The 17927-nt window shown below is 35.0% G+C and overlaps 1 protein-coding gene across 1 annotated transcript in view; it reads right to left on the bottom strand.

Moving 5' to 3' along the window:
- SCAI (suppressor of cancer cell invasion) overlaps positions 1 to 17927 on the bottom strand; it is a 141875-nt gene that overhangs the window by 38699 nt on the left and 85249 nt on the right. Inside the window, exons 7-14 of the mRNA XM_063082207.1 lie at positions 13771 to 13867; positions 12673 to 12771; positions 12366 to 12518; positions 8467 to 8568; positions 8100 to 8201; positions 7335 to 7413; positions 5810 to 5909; positions 3097 to 3178 (exon numbers count right to left, since the gene is read on the bottom strand). Of these exons, the coding sequence (XP_062938277.1) occupies positions 3097 to 3178; positions 5810 to 5909; positions 7335 to 7413; positions 8100 to 8201; positions 8467 to 8568; positions 12366 to 12518; positions 12673 to 12771; positions 13771 to 13867 (814 nt within the window). The remainder of the gene's footprint in view (positions 1 to 3096; positions 3179 to 5809; positions 5910 to 7334; positions 7414 to 8099; positions 8202 to 8466; positions 8569 to 12365; positions 12519 to 12672; positions 12772 to 13770; positions 13868 to 17927) is intronic.

Raw genomic sequence — 17927 nt, 5'->3', positions numbered from 1 at the left:
ATTCCAGAAGTGCATGATCTCAAATATTTTATCTTCATGTTCACCCTTTAAGGAAGCTCCTGCAGAAGATGCTGTACCAAAATAAGAGCAAACTAAGAAAGAGAAACACTCAGGATGCAGGCAGCAGAGGATCCAATGCAGAAGAGAAATGAAGAACTGCCAGGACAATGATGAAAAGAGGTTCTGGATGAGTCTGTGCTGCATGTACAGAGGGTACAAGTTCAGAGGCTCTGGGAGACAATGCATTAGAAAGACAAGACACTAGCTGACCCATCTGAACAACCTGAACAACGATTTAGATAATTAGTGAGGTGATTGGGGTTGAATTAGTGATAAGCTCAGAAAAAGATAAGAAAGACAATTATTTGTTCCAGGAAAAGTAAAACGTTGCATAGGAAAGGAAAAGTAATCAAAGTGTATGTATTACATGTCTTAGTTGTTAAAAGTATTTATAGTCATAATATAACATAAGCACGAAACATTCAGCTAATCAAAATTATGTGGATAAAATTATTTACCAGAATTATCTACCATGTGGATAAAAGGATGGAAAGGGTAGAAATGTGCACTGAGAATAGGAAGAAGAGAGAGCTAAGCTTCCTCTTTCAAAGTGGGAATTTAATACATAATGCCAAAAATGGAAGAATCAGCAACTATCAATACCAGCATGTTACTCAGAAAAATGGTAGTTAAATACCAAAATACTCAGCCAAAAAAGATGTAACTGGTAGCCTCTGGGAAGATGCAAATACGGGTAGGACAAGAGAACAGGAGACTGCTGTTTTTAGTAACAAACCTGGAGGAACTTTTAGAGTGTGTACTTCTCACCCCAATAGCACACTGGAATTAGTCTTTAAAAAGTACTGATAGTTGAGACTCATCCCAGGTGAAGTGAAACAGTCACAGGAGATGGGACCTATGCACAAGTGGTTTTGAAAGGGCTCTGGATGTTTCTGACATACAGAAAGAGTTGACAACTACAGCTGTACACTGTATGAATGAGTTACTTTCATAAAAATAAAAAAGTAATATTTAAATGAAGAAATACACATGAAACATTTATGTTTAAATGAAGAAACGTTTAGGAAACCTGTATGAGGGTACCTCAAAAAGTTCATGAAAAGATTTGTATTATCTTTTAATTCTATTTTTCCACGAGTTTTTTGAAGTTCCCTTGGATATGTTCATAAAACATTCATGCATAAGAAAGATGTACAGAAAAGTAGGTACTCAAAAATACTCAAGAAATAAAAGTCACCCAGTTCTCCCTTTTCACCAGAAACCTGCAAAATGGTAGTTTAAAGCTTCTCTACACATGCTTTTGTGATAAAAGTAAATATCAGACATCTTCATATGTTACCAAAGAGAACTGCATACTTGAATTAGATGCATTAAGTAATACTAACTTTTATAAAGATGAAATTCGTCTGTGCCATGACATGATTTGCCTCCTGCATACAGGATCCCCATTTTATTTCTAAAGATCACTATGTTCCAGACAATTTAATTATCTGGGGGAGTGATACTGCATGTGTTATCAACAGTAAACAAACAAAAAAACCCTTTCTATTATTCCACAGTTGTCCTGAGCATCGGAATATTTAAATCTAGAATTAAATTATGATGCATAATTGAGTAAATACATTCCTAACTATGCACAATGGTGTTTTTAAAATGAACATCCAATATTCATTCTACATCCGAACAATGCTCTGGAAATAGCAGGGACATACTCATACAATGAATAATATTCTTGAGATTGTAAAAGGTGGTATCCAACAAAGTGCAATTGGGAGAAATTAATAGACTGATAAAATACTTTAAATGCATGCTAGATCATGTTAAACAATACACTTGACCTGGTGTATCAACACATTCTGTCACATCATCAAATTGTAGCAAAGACATGGAATGCTTCTTTTGAATTTTGTGAAGACACAAAATGCCTGGATCCTTCTGGTTTTATAAGTTTAGATGGGATAGCCAGTAAAACTTTTTCTTGTCCTGTCCCCACCCCCACAACAACAACACACACACACAATTTGGGAAAGTATACAGCTATAACTTTCCTAAAAATCAAAAGTTGTAATATTAAACTAGACAAAATGGGTAGCAGGAAATATGCTGAAAATTTTAGGGTGGTTTGAGTGCTCTTGGAATTTAGAGTTTAACTGTAAAAAGTGAAACTAACATGCAAACAAAATGGAAAACATTTGGGGTCAGTTCTCTTTGTTACCAGACATTTCCATTGTTCTCCTGAAATACAATACTAATGTTTGCTTCTCCAACTAATTGCATTTGAAGTACGAACAGCCACAACAGAAATAGCTTTAAGTGGCAGGTCTGTGCACCCAGCATATTTCTTAAGTTATTTTTCACTAATGAAACATTCCAACCAGTGAAAAGGTAGGGTTTTCATTTTCCCATAAATTACTATAGTTTGAATATCTAATATCCAACTTTAAAGTGTTTGCTGCTGGCATTCTCTTCAGAATCACTGAAAATCATAACTTCCATTGTAAAATATAAAGTAAAAGATATTCAAGTTGTATCTCTGTGACTTGTTTCAGCATTCAGGGCATCTTTCCTTTTCCTTTTTTTTTTTTCCTGATTGTCACAAATTTTTTTTTAAAAAGTGCATAGAAAACAATATGTTAATATTCTAAGACTATGACTGTAACAATGGAATAGAAGTTTCACTTAAACTACAGCAGCTCAGTATTTAAAAGGGAAAAAAGTTTAAAAACTAGAAAACAAAATCCACCCATATACATCTCCCTCTATAAAAGAAAATTATTCTGGGTTATATAACAAAAATAAACCTCCCACCAGAGATCTTGGAAATCTTGAATTTTTTTTTCCTGCAGGAGGATTTATTATTTTCCACTGAGTGTCCATTCATGCGTTTTCTTCTTGTTTCTATTCATAGCACCAGATTCTGACTAGCATGCACAACCTCAAAAGAAAAGAAACACTAAATACAAATTGTGTAAAATTAAATAAAATAAAGCAAAATAAAAAGGCACACGTTAAGAGTGGGTACCTCGGGTCGGTGCCATAACATCTAACGTGTGCATTAGCTCTCCTGAAACTCACCTTGTACGCCACACTGTTGGATGAATCCACAATGATAAACAGGGGCTTCCTAGTGAAAGGATAGAGATCTCCAGGGTGAAGGCTGGGAAAACAACAACAACAACAATGAAGAGCTGTATAATTACGCTGGCCAAGTCTCAGAAATCTTATTCTTCAGTTTGGTCTGCTCATATCTCCTTTTCAACATATCATAGAGAGAAAAACAAAGATTACTTGAGCAAAGGACAAAAAAAGTCTGTATTTACTGAGCTAGCCAAGTTAGTTTTATTTGGGAAAAAGAAGTTCAGGCACAATTATTATTCAAAAATATCTAAGCTACAGGGAAGTCTATGTATACATATATATTTTTTGTGGCTGGTTGGTACAGGGATCAAACCCTGGACCTTGGTGTTATCAGGACCATGGCATAACCAACTAAGCTAACCGGCCAGCCCAAGAAGTCTATACATTTAAAGATGACTAAATAGACAGACTAAAAACCTCAGAAATCAGCATATAGACACTTGTTTCATATTTAAATGCTCCTTCTAAGAACATGTTTCGAAAACAAGATGTAATAACACAACCAGATTTGTATTTCAATGAGTCTTCAAAATCTATCTCTGTTTTAATGATTTTTAGTGTTTCAAGCTACATCTTAATTTTGCAGACAATAAATAGGGAAACGCCTTTTACAATCTTTTATTTTTCCTCTGGACATTTGCATCAGAATCACTTGGGGTGATTTTTAAACATGTAGATTCAGTGACCCACAGAAGATCTACTGAACCCAAAGACTGAAGTCCAGGAACATGCATTTAGAGCCAGCGTGTAAGAAGGTCAGAGTTTTAATGTGCATGCGCTTTCCCATGGCTTAGTGGACAGTGTGTGTGTGTATAAATATTAATGTCAATGTAAACATGAATGTATAAATGGACGTTTCACTGAGCAGTATCATCAAACCTCAATGTATTTCAAATACAACTTTTTCTTTTATTGACAGAAATTGCATATATTCAAGGTATACGATGCAATGACTGGATATATGTATACACTGTGTAGTGACTACGTGATCGAGTTAATCAACACACCGATCCCTACGCACAGTTACTCTGTGTGGGATGGGGGTGAGAACACTATCTACCTACTCTGTCAGCAAATTTCAGGTAAACAAAACAGTATTATTAACTATCATCACCAAGCTGTACTTTAGATTTCCAGAACTTATTCATCTTATACCTGAAGGTTTGTATCCTTTGACTGACATCTTCCCATTTCCACCGTTCCCTGGCAACCACCATTCTACTCTCTGCTTCTGTGAACTTGATTTTTAAGATGCCACATATAAGTGAGATCAGGCAGTATTTGTCTTTCTGTGCCTGGCTTATCTCACTTAGCATAATGTCTTCCAGATTCACACTGTTGTTGCAAATGGCAGGATTTCCTTTCTTTCTTATGGCTGAATAATATTATTCCATTGTGTAGATACAGACACCACATTTTCTTTATCTCATCTGTTGATGGACATTTAGGTTGTTTCCATATCTTGGCTATTGTAAATTGTGCTGCAATGAACATGGGAGTGCAGATGTCTCTTTGACAGACTGATTTCTTTTCCTTTGGATGTACACCCAGAAGCAGGATTGCTGGATCATATGGCAGCTCAATTTTTAATTTTGGGGGGAACTTCTGTATTGTTTCCCATAATGGCTGTACCAATTTACATTCTCACCAACAGTGTACAAAGCTTCCCTTTTCTCCACATCCTTGTCAACACTTGTTATCTCTTGTCTTTTTGAGAATAGCCATCCTAACAGGTGAAAGGTGGTGTCTCATTGTGGTTTGGATTTGCATTCCCCTGGCAATTAGTGATCTTAAGTTCCTTTTTATATATCTGTTAATTTTTTTTTTAATGTAAATAATTTACAACTAGAGTCAACAAGAGAACCAGCATGTGGCCTAGGGAACCTCTGGCTACTATACACATACTCTGAAACATTCACCTGCCTGCCCTCCCTTCCCCATTCTTTAATATGAACAGTTGATATTTTTATGTAAAGTGCTATTGGAAATGCAGTTTCAGACAGTCCAGTTTTCTTTACAATCACATTGCTGTCTCCCAGCTACAGAAATTCTAGAGTCAATATTGGCCCAAGCAGTGAAGGTGTTGTGCTTGGAGAAAGAGCAAACTTTCATAGATGAAATTCAATTTGAAATCACACAAATAAGTTTATTTGTGCTATATTAAACCAATAAAACCTTATATTAAAAACTTCATATTGATGGTAACACGTATCATGTCCTGACATATTATTTATTTATGAGTATAGTCACTGTCTCCTCCAACTAGAATGCAATTTTGTTCCCTGACACATCCCCAGTGACTGAATAGTACCTGACTTATAACAGATACACAATGAAACGAATATCAGCCAAAAAGTCCAATTTCCTAGGATAGTCAGAGCCTGAAATATTGCTGGGATCCAAATAAATATTAGTAGTAGTAGTTTGAGGGAACCTTTCCAGGACTATAAAAAAGTCCCCATTTAACTTAGTATTTTATAAAAGAGAGGACTGGCCGGTTAACTCAATTGGTTAGAGCACAGTGTTGTGACATCCAAGTCAAGGGTCTGAATCCCTGTACTGGCCACCCACCAATAAATGAATGAAGGAAGGAAGGAATGAATCAGAGCACTACAGTTTCTATAATAGAGGGAGACCCCAGAACACATACCAGTGCATTTCCTTGTGGGATTGATTTCGTTTGTGGATGGCATCTCCATTTATAATGTCACGGTTACTATTAGTAAGTACACCTCCAAAATCATAAGGACCTATAAAACCAAAGGGAAGAATCCTAGACTTCAATTGGAAAGTAACATTGATCTGATGTTCAAATACAACAGTATTGTGTGAATCTCTCATTGATACAAGGAAAGATAATCACAAAACATTTTAATTATTTTTAAATTTTACATTTTAATTTAATGCAGTACTTAAATGATTTCAGCACAGTTGCCTCTTTCAACATGTAAAAAAACCATTTAATTATTCATCAGTTCTTCAAACAGAATATAATGAGAAACAAAACAAAAACGTATTGCATCCCATTATTCTGGGTAATAAAAGAGATGAAAATCTGGAATGTTTAAAATGACCTTTGCATTTCAAGCAAAATTTAAATTTCTTAACAAAAGGTTTAACAAAATCGTTTTAAAAAGAAAGTTGCAGAATGAAATTGTAATCTCTTAAGTAAATATAAGTTAACTGAGCCACTAATTGTAAAATTTAGGAAAAAGATTTGAATGGAATTTGAAACAATATATAAGACATGTAAATATTTATTTATAAATAAAATTACTAACTTTATTACCAAAAAAAGTAAAGTAGTTTAAGATTTTGCATCACTTTTAATGTTGAATTATATTTCATCCCTTAAAAAACTCAATGCAATCAAAAGACTACAGAGATTTGTTTTGTTTTGTTTCATTTTAACATTTTAACAGAATCTGTAGGTCATGCAAGGAAGATGGCAGGGACATGCACTGTATAAAGGAATGCAAATTTCAACAAACAGATGAGGAGGAAAATGTTAAGAACATTAAGAAAATTTTTGTTTTGTCCAAAGATTTAATTGCTTTTTTTTTACATCCAAGTTACTCATCTATTCTGACCAATTACTGAACTTAAGTTTTTATTCTGAAATGGCATCCCAATATTCCACAGACTGAATCCATAAAACAAAATAAAGAAAAAGAAAGGACAGAAAACAAAATCATAACAAGGACTTGAACTTTCACAGTTACAAGAGTGCACTGATTTCTACAAAGACTTTCAGCCATAACATAGCCACTGACCAGATTCCCTAATGCACTAAAGGCTCAGAAAAATCCAAATGCTGTGAAATAGATAATTCGGTTTGGTTATTCCATCATCCTTTTCACCTCTGAAACATCAAATTCCTTATATAGATCTACATATATATATCCATGTATTATGCTTTTGGCAAACTTAGTAGTGAAGCATGCATTTAATATTTGAATTTTCTGATAATTTCTGGGCTTCAACATATAAATATTTCATGAAATAAAATAGACTGGAGTATCTCCAGGATTGTCCATTCAACAGACAGACCAGGTTTCAAATTTGGAAGCCTGTCCAGGAAGCTGGAGACGGTCTGTGGGCTACGGGCCGTCGTCTTGTAGGAAATAAAGAGCATTCAAGCCCTGCTCACGACAGGGAGCATTCCTTTATTGTACCTTCACTATCAGAACGACCTGTGGGGAAAACACCAGTGGCTGACAGGTAAATCAGAAGCACACTATTGGCAGGCAGCTCCTGAAATTAAAGAAAATTACATATACAAAACAAAAAGGGAAGAAAACACAGTTTTATTTAAAGTTCATGACATCTTAAAGTTGTGGGGAAAACAAGAAAAAACAACAGTATGTTAAATTAGGTTCTAAGAGAAGAGTCAGTCTTGCTGGTTCTGACTTAAAACTATATACACAGCAAAGACTCATTATTAATCCATAATCTGTAACTATTGCCAGAAGCTGTGAAGACATTCTTTGCTTCAAAACCCCATCATTTAGAGAATGTTCTCTGAAAACTTGAAATGGAGAAGTAAATATCCCAACTATAGATCTATAAATTTTGGGAAGAATTCTCCTATTTCTCATAGTTTTTTCAGATGATCAAAATGTTTCATAGAGCTGCTTGAATATATAACATGCCTACGCACTCTGCTCTTGTTTTTCAGTTCTGCATTGACTGTTATACCTGAAGTGGTTTGGTAATAAAAACCTGGAGGAAGGAGAATGATAATCAATCAGTATTCTCACTAATAAATGGTAAGGGATATTCACAACATCATAAATAGCTATGATTAGGATCGTTATTTTAAAGGCAGTTTTTCATTTTCATATTTTATCTAAACTTTTGACTCGAAGAGAAGAATGACTCTCAGATTCCATGTAGGCCACAATTTCCCCAAAGAGTAAAAAGTACTGGATCACACATACCTTAAAAGATGCTGCTAAGAATGTGTATAGCTGGCTGAAGGTTGGTTTGTAAAGCAGGTATTTGTGGGGGTTTTCTCGTCTGGTGGGTTTGTCAGCTGATTCCTGTATTTACAAACAGAAAACAATATACATACAAGCTATATTTGACAAATGAATCATCAAGGCCTATTTCTGCTATCCTCTTTGTCAAATATCCTTCTTTTTACTCAGTGTTATTGATCTGATTATTCTTATCTATTTCTGTGTCTCCTCAAGAGAATTCTCTATTCACGTTCGTAGCATTTACTGAACAAATGGGCTGCATTTGGTGAGGAACAGAAGCAGGCTAAGAGTGTTACCAAATTTGCAAATGTAGGGAAAAGATTACCTGCATTCCTGGCTTATTCATCTGGGAAGCTAAATTCATTGGCTCCCTCTCCAGGGCTTGTAACATTCGGAACATGTCAACAGTGAGTTCACTGAACTTAACCTGCAAGAAGAACAAACCTGGTTGTTAACACAGTATGTGGACCCTGAAGTCATTAATCGTGATTACTCTTGAGTTTCATGTGTACTTAATAACACTGGGTATCTTATTCTCTAGTATTTCATTGTGAAAATTTTCAAAAGACAGAAAGGTTGAAAGAATTGTACAGTGACACCATATGCTCATCATCTAGATCGTATGAATTGACATTTTTTATATCTGCTATCATCTATCCATACCTCTACTGATTTATAAATTTTCCCAGGTATTTAAAAAAAAAAGTAGTTACAGAAAAAGAGAGACAATATTAGGTCCTAGAAAACATGCTAACTTGGAAAATTAGCTAAGCTGAAATGTCTATGACATATATTTATAGGTTTATTACATACCAAACCATGTAATGAGATTCAGTGACTGATATTATCACATATCTACCTGCACAACCGGCCAGAAACCTGAGTCATCTTTGATATCTTCTCTTTCCTTACTTCCATATCCAATCAAATATCAAATGCTACTAACTATACTTTCTATATATCTCTTGAAACCAACCTCATCGCTCTATTATCACCACCACCCCTTCTATTATTACCAATCAACAAGATAACTGCAACTATTTCCTAACTGCTCTGTCACCCCCATTCTAGCTCCAATCCATTCTCTACAACTACAACCAAAATGACTTTTTCAAAATGCGAGCTTCATTATGTTCTTCTCCTTACATCAAAGCCTTTGCTTGTTTTTCAATGCACTTAAGACACAGACAAATTATTTAGTGTGCCTGGCCATGCCCGTTCATACAGCTCTACCTATCCCTCACCCTCTTGTGGTTCCCTTTGCTCTTGGATCGAGCCAGTTTCGCCTTCTATTAATGTCTCATGTTCACCATGCCCCCTTCGGCCCCCAGGCCACGACCCATGCTCTTCCTGCTACCTGGCACACTCTGCTCTTTACATGATTAATTTCTACTTACCCTTAGCTCTTAGCTCAAGCAACTGCTCTCAGAAAAACTTTCAATGACCTCCCAGACTAGATCAAATCCCTCTATTATAGATACTCGAAGGGACTGGCTGGTTAGTTCAGTTGGTTAGAGCATGGTGCTGATAATAACAAGGTCCAGGGTTTGATCCCTGTACTGGCCAGCTGCCCAAAAAATTAATTAATTAAAAGATAGATACTCAAACCACAAACCTCTTTGTCACATTGGTTAAAGTGTCTAGTTGACATTTATCCAAGTGGTTGTTTGATTAATGTCTGTCTTCACATCTAGACTGTAAGCTCCATTAGGGAAGACATTTTGTCTCTATTTTTTTAAATCCTACTCATCCCAGTGCCTCATCCATAACTGGTACTTTCAATAAATACTAATTGAATGAATGAATGACACATTTGCTGAACTCTAAGTCTCCCACTATAAGTCATTAAAAGATTAGTATTATCAAAGTCATATTTTCATATAACAAAACAAAATAGCTATCTCTATAACAAAAAGTAAAAATAAAGCTTCTGTTTTCAGTAATAACAAATGGAAACTCAATACCACACCAAAAAAAAAGAGTGCTGGAAATGGCAAATAAGTGGATAAAACTTAAATAGACTTAGTAAATGCAGCTAGATCTACTGAAAATCCACATGGAAATTTTGACCTATACTTCATACCAAAACAAAAAGAAATTCCAGATAGGCCATAGATCTAAATATGAAAGGCAAAGTAATACAGGTTTTACAAAATATAATATTAAAAGGAGATTATCTTTATGACCATGGAGCATGCAAAAAGTTCTCAAAATAGGGCACAAAAAAAGCTCTAACCAGGTAGGAATAAACTTATAAATTGGTTTACATTAAAAGTAAGGACTTCTCTTCGCTAGAATCCCAGTACCTTGAATAGGGTCTGGCACATAGTAGGCACTCAATAAATATTTTAATTAATATATTAAAAAAGAGAGAGAGAAGGCACAAGAAGAGAATAAAAAGCAAGCCATAGAGTAGGAGAAGATATTTCAAAACATAAATCTGATGAAGAATTTTTATGTAAAATATGCTAGGTACTCCTCCAAAGCAATAAGAAAATATTGGAATTGCTTGTTCAAAGGGTGTAGATATACTCAGCTGCACTAGTAATGCCTAATATTTTTCTAAAGTGGGTATACCAATTGAAAATTTTACCAACAAGGTATGAGATATCCAGTTTTCATACAAGCTTGCCAGGTCATATTATTATCAGTTTATTTGTTTTGTTTTTAGCCATTTGGGTGGGTGATATCTCATTTGGTTTTAATTTACATTTCTTTGATTAAAATTTTTTCTTTAAATAAAAAAGTGAGAAAACTGAGAAAAATACCGAGCCTTTAAAAAACTGTACAAACCATAAATGTCTCTAAATTTGTCTACATACAATAATTTCAAAAATGTTTTAATTTAGAATTTTACAAAATAATGTCTAGAAAGCCAAAATTGGAGTAGTAGTAAAAAATTTAAACAATAATAAAATGATAAGTGCAATGGTACAATACAAAATTAAAACTTATAGCAACTTTAGGAGGGAGTTCCAGTCAAGATGGCGGAATAGACAGTCCCCAGCGTCACTCTCTACCACAAATCAACCAATTTATAACTATAAAAATGTAACAACAGCCAAGCTAGGGCCACTGGAGCTCAGGGGAAGAGAAAGAGAGACCTACGGAGTACATGAAGACAGGAGAAGCCACAATGACAGAAAGAAAAAACTGCTTGGAGCATTTTGGGCTGCAGCTGCTATAAGGCTGGAGCTGCTGAGCACATGGAGCAGGAGCCAACAGAAGCCGCAGCTGTGCCCTTCAGATGTAGTTGCTTGGAGGTGGCAGGGGAGAAGAGGGCCTTGGTGGCCCCCAGGACAGCAAGACCACTAATAGGGCTCCCGTGGACCCATGCAGGAGAGGAGCCAGAACAGTTGAAAAAGGGGAGCCATTCAGAGGGCAGTGAGTCACTGCAAGGGACTGGCACAGGGCCTGTCCCATGGGAAGTGTTTGGAGCATGGGCAGTGGGGGAGACGGGCCCACTGGGAGAACACTGGAACACAGCAAGGACAGCCAATTTGCCCCCCAATCAGAGGAGACTGGTTGGGAATGCAGAATTGCATGGGGTGCAGTTTGATAAAAAGATTCAAGCCCAGATCAGAGTTTCCACACAACCCAGGTGCACCCAGTCTCTGGAGAGCTGGAAGTACCTATAAGGTCAACCATTAAACCCTGAGCTGCACAAAAAGTCTTCCCTAGGGGAACAGCAGCAAAGCTGCTGTAAATTATATTCCAATACATTAAATTCTCCTCATCATGGGATATTCTGTCATAAAAAAAATCTGAGGTTTACTTTTGAGATATATACTCAAGAACAACGCCCCCCCAACTCCACCTTTTTTACCCAATTGGAAAAGTAACATAGAAATTTTGGAAAGTTTAAAAAGTTGTAAGAAAGAAAATAAAAATCACCCATAACACTGCTATTCAGATATAAACCTTTTAGATATTGGTAAATTTCTTCTTAGTCTTTTTTCTGTGCATACATTTATAGACATTCTAATATATATGAAATAATTCTGCATACATAGTAGCTCCACAGTAAGTTAATTTTTACTTTCTATATCATGAGTATCTTCCTATGTCATTAAAAATTCTAAACCATTTAAATTCTGTAATACATTTTATATATGTACATAGCATATTTTAATTACTTCCTCACAGATGGATGTTATAAGGAGATAATGAAAAGCGCTATTTTTCAAAGTAAATTTTAAGCATAATTCTTTCACAATTCTTTACCTGATTATTACAATTACCAATAATGAGGGCATCAGCCAGAGACAACTGTCCTACAATCATGCCCTGTTCCAGCAATGGGGCTCCTGTTTCAGCAAGGCGATTAGATGTGATAACGATGGTATTATCCTCATTTAATACCATTACGGGGTCAGCCTAAAGAAAAAAGCAATAAGAATTTAATGGCCAAAACAAAATATCAACATGATAATTTATTCCTTCTTCTTGACATATATACACAATAAAAACACATACCACATAGCCATTCATTAACCCATAATTATGACAACCTTTCTTGTCAAAAACTGACCTCAATGAAAGCTGCTACTTCTTGAAGCACCAAGTTCCATTCCACTTGGTCTTCAGTGTTAAAGCGATGAGTATAATCTTCAATTTCATCTGATAATTCCTGATTTTAAAATATCACAAACAAAAAGGTTATTAAAAACCCCATAAAGACACATAGCTATATGGTACCATATGCCTGACAGAAACTGATATAGTTTAGAAATTTGATTATTATCAATACACAGTCCCAATTATAACCAAAAACAAAGACTGAAAACTACAAGGATTTGTTTCATAATTAAAAACTCCAGAATGATACACATCAAACAATACCTTTATAAAGATACATTTCCTATTTAGTGCTATATCAGCATGAATTTATTAATAGAAAAGTCTGAAAAAAGATACTCAAAAATTTTAATATAAAAAAATGGATACTTCCTGATTTTCTTTGGATTTATATCATACTATTTTTTGGAGATAGTCTTATTAGTAACTGGAGGTAGAGGAAGACAGTAGGGGTATGTAGCACTACTTCTGGTGGCCTTGTCAAAAACTAGCATGTTACATTTGTTTTTAGTTACAAAGTTAAGAAGTATGCCACCAAAACCATTGAGTAAAGAGTGCAACCAGAATTTGGTATGCAATAATTACAGATATTTAAGTGGATCCCAAATACAGTTAACTCTTAATTACCTGATTTAATGACAGAGTAATGCAGACACTATAAAGTGATGGAAAAACTAAAATTCATTCACAATACCTTTGCAAAACATTATGCACCTTTTCTTGACCTAACATTTCAATTATTTTCTCTTAAACTTAAGTATATTTTGACTTGCATTTCCCAACTAGCCATCAATGGTCTGTGAAATGTACAACATGCTGAAGGGACAAAAGCAAGGAATTAAGATAATTATCTCTGATTAGTGTATTTGAAATATGAAGAGAGTTGGAAAATTTTTTATTATTATCCTTGTCAGAAGTTATTATACTCTGAATGTTGTAATTATTTAGACATATCAAAATTATTTTTACCTAAAACAAATTACTCTAACCTAAAAACCAAAATTATCCATATACAAATATTAGGATTTTAATTATTTTAAAGTATATTTACCTTTACCAGATCTTTCACAACATCCATTTTGTTCAGAAGAAGACAAACTACTATAAATCTTGCATAGTATCGTAGCTTCTTAACTACCAACTCAGGTCTATGGTAGATAAATGGAAAATTATTCATTAGATTAAGAAAAGAATACATGCTTTTATGATTTTTCCAATTTTCTGATGACTTTTAAAACTTTTAAAAGTTTTCATCCTTTTTTGCAGTTATAAACATTTCCACATATAACCATATAGTCTTTTAAAACACATTTCTTACTCACTAAATCATTAAGTCATCATTCATATAGTCACTCAACAAATGTCTATTGAGAACTTAGGTGCACCAGTCACTACGCTAAGTGCTAAAAGTGCAATGATTTTTTTTTTGAGAACTGTAGACACTGACCCTTCTTCATAGATCTTACAGACAGAGAAATACTTAAAATAGAGAGGAGACAGATAAATTCTTACAACCCAGTGTAATAAATATAATGATAGGAGAAATAAAGGATGTTATTTGAGACCACAGGACCAAATCTTGGGTGATAACAGGCTTCCCAAAGAAAGTAATAAATGTTTAAGTTAAGACTGCAAGGAAGAGTAGAAGACTACAGGCAGGAAAACATGAGGTGAAATGAATTTCAGAAACAATGTTCTTTGCCTTGAAATCTCATTTTTCTGATATTAATATAATCAAGTCAGCTTTCTCATGCTCATGGTATAAATGACATATCTTTTTTTATCCTTCTACTTTCAACAATCTGTCTTTTTATTTAAATACATCTTTGGAGACAGTGTATAGTTAGGTCTTGCTTTTTTATCCACTTTGACAATCTCTGCCTTGTAGTCGATGTAGACAGTTCACATTTAATGTCATTATTGCTTTAGCTGGGTTTGTGTCTACCACCTTGCTTACTTGTGTCTTATCCCTTCTGTTTTTGTGTTCTTCTATTGTTCCTTTCTTGCTTTCTCTTTGGTTAATCAAGTATTTTTTTAGTGTTCCATTTTATATCCTCTATTGGCGTCTTAGTAATTTGTCTTCCTTGTTATTGTTTTTTTAGTGGTTGCTAGGAGCAGTCATATGCATCCTTTACTTATCAAGGGCCACTGACAATATTGTACCTGTTCATACCCGACACTTTATGCTTATCCCTTATCAATTCAAATCTGACATTTCCAACTTCCACTTCTTGCTTCCCACATTCCACATCACAAGTACAAGAGCACTTTTTGTATATGTTTAACATTTTCTATAACCAACTTTTTAAAAATTCTCCTTTGATCCATAAGTATTTATTTATTTATTTTGGCAGCTAGCCAGTACAGTTGGGGATCCAAACTCATGACTTTGGTATTACAAGGCTGCACTCTAACCAGCTGAGCTAACCGGCCAGCCCAACCCATGAGTTATTTAGAAATGTGTCTACTAACTGACATATTTACTGATTTTTTTAAAAACTATGTTTTATTCTTGTTTTTAATGGAATCACACCATGGTTAGAGAACATGTACTTGAAAATTTATCGAACCTTGTTTTGTGGCAAAGGGTCTTCAAAAAGATCATGGAAAGACTTGTATTATCTTTTAATTCTATTTTTCCATGAATCTTTTGAGGTACCCTTGTATAAGTCAATTTCACAAATTTAATGTGTTTGAAAACAGTATGCATTCACTTATTGTTGCATACTGTATTATGCACATTATTAAGCTTTTGTTACTCAAATCTTTTTCTAATGTTTTTGTCTTCTTGATATACAAATTATTAAATATGTTATAGCAAATATTTCCATGTACATTAGACCATTTATCATTCTCTCCACTTCCTGCTTTATTGTAATGCTACATTATTGGGCAGATACAAGTTTAGAGATTTTATATTTTCCTGAATTGTTCCTTTTATCATTATAGAGTAACCTCTATTGTTAATAATACTTTCTAACTTAAATATAAATAATATACATAGAACTATACTGGCATTTCTTCCCCTTAGTGTCTGTGTATCTTAGTATCTATCATTTTCTGTTTACCTTATATCTTTGTAAGATCTCTTATAAACATTTATCACTGGGTTTTTCTAAAAAAGACATACTGTTAACTGAGAAGTTTAGATTACTTTCACTTATTATGACGACCACTATATTTGGACTGTTTCTACTTTATTATTTTTTGCTATCTATACTTTTTTGGGGGTATATTTTCCTTTCCTGCCTTCTATTGCAATGATCATAATTGTGTACCTCACCTTCACCTTTCTACCTGTTCTGAAGTTACACATTCTCCTTATATTTTTCAAAAATATTTTTTAAAAAATGAGCAAACTTTACTTATTCTATTCTTTTTCTGAACAATAAATGGATCTTACTTGAACGGTTTAATTCATTATCCCCTTTCTTCTTTCATGTTATTATTATTCGGGATTTGGCCCCATATTATTTTAATAACCTCAATTAGCCATTATTACAATGATTACTATCTCATAAGATCTGCTTTTCAGGACATAAGGGGGTAATTTTTTCTCAAAAATCTTTCTTGTATATCACCCCTTCCTTCTAGTTTCAATTTCGCTCTTCCTTGTTCTTTTATGTCTCCAAAACCAACCTCCCCCTGCAGGGTTATCACAGCATTAGTCACAAAGTTAATGCATTAGGGACTTTCTTACTTTCTTGACAGCTAAGCTGTCCATTTAAAGGGATGATTCATCCATTTTATCCAGCATTTCTAGGTGTTTTGGAACAGACAGTATTTTAGGTTATCTAGCTTACCACGTGTCAGAAGTGGAATTAAAAACAGAAGGAAAATTAGCAGAAGGATCACATCAATTCATACTTGAAGTATCAATCAGTTACTTTTATTTTTTTGTTTGTTGTTTGTTTTTGTTTTTTGGAGGCTGGCCAGTGAAGGGATCCTTGATCTTGGTATTATCAGCACTATACTCTAACCAACTTGAGCAAACCAGCCTGCCCTAATTCTTCCAATTTTTTGATTAAAATGAACAGGTTCTATGAATCTATATCAGGGATTATACAACAGCAAATTTCTATAAAGGGCCAGACAGTAAATGTTTTAGGTTTTGCAGGCCATGTATGATGTCTGCAGTATATTCATGTTTTCTTTTTTCTATAACTCTTTGAAAACGAAAAAAACAATTCTAAACTGCCAGGCAGTAAAGAAGTGGGCTACAAGCCCAATGTGGCATGCAGGCCATAGTTTGCTGACCCCTGTATTAAATAAACATACAGAAGTGAGTGAGTGCATTCTATTTTGTTTGTTTTTCTTTGTTGTGGGGGTGGGGAGCAGCTGGTCATGGTCAGTACCATGACTGAACCCCAGACCTTGGTCCTACCAGCACCACAATCCAACCAACTGAGCTAACCAGCCAGCCTGGGTGCATGCTGTTTTTGAAACTGCTGTGTTGAATTGCAGTAAAGCACAGATGAAGCATGTCAGTGCTATCCACTAATATACATGAGAGGCCATTCCAATCAAGCCTGAAAACCTGAACCATAGCCCACAGTCCACTGGCTGACTCCACATCAAACTGCAGAAGAAAAAGTGTGAACCTCTCTGAAAGGTCCACACTAAGTCCTCCTTATCATCACCACCACCACTACGAAGTAGCCAAACCTTCAACTTTAGATTCGTATTTCTCACTTTAAAAAAAACTTCAATACCGTCACCACTAATGTTGACATCATGATGCTCTTGACAAACTTCTGGACTCCAGATTTCCAGTCTTGTCCAACCTGCCAGGCCCACTGCTTGTAAGACATTGACTTTTTAACTACACATTTGCGTGGGAAACTCTGTTCTTCCAGGTGGCTAACTGCAACATGTCCCTACAACCTTGTGCATTCAAAAACTTCTCCTTCTCTATATCTAATGCTGACCATGTTCTGCCTTGGCCATTTGCAACAGAGTCGGGATTTGCAATTCTATGACGAGAGGCTATGTGGTGAAATCTCCTCTACCAAGCCAGATGGGATGGGCCCATGGAATGAGAGCTGTCTATGCTCAGTGACAGGCAGTCACCTTAGTGATTGCTGAAACATACCATTCCTCGTGGCCTCAACATAATCCTAAGGTGCTGAGATAGTGCACAGAGAACTAGATCCTTTTGAGGAGAGATGATTTTTGCCTTTCAATCAACTGTGAAATTGTGGAACATTT

This window comes from Cynocephalus volans, chromosome 17 (genome assembly GCF_027409185.1).
Source record: "Cynocephalus volans isolate mCynVol1 chromosome 17, mCynVol1.pri, whole genome shotgun sequence".
NCBI classification, from domain to species: Eukaryota; Metazoa; Chordata; class Mammalia; order Dermoptera; family Cynocephalidae; genus Cynocephalus; species Cynocephalus volans.
This window is presented reverse-complemented; position numbering and strand designations above follow the sequence as displayed.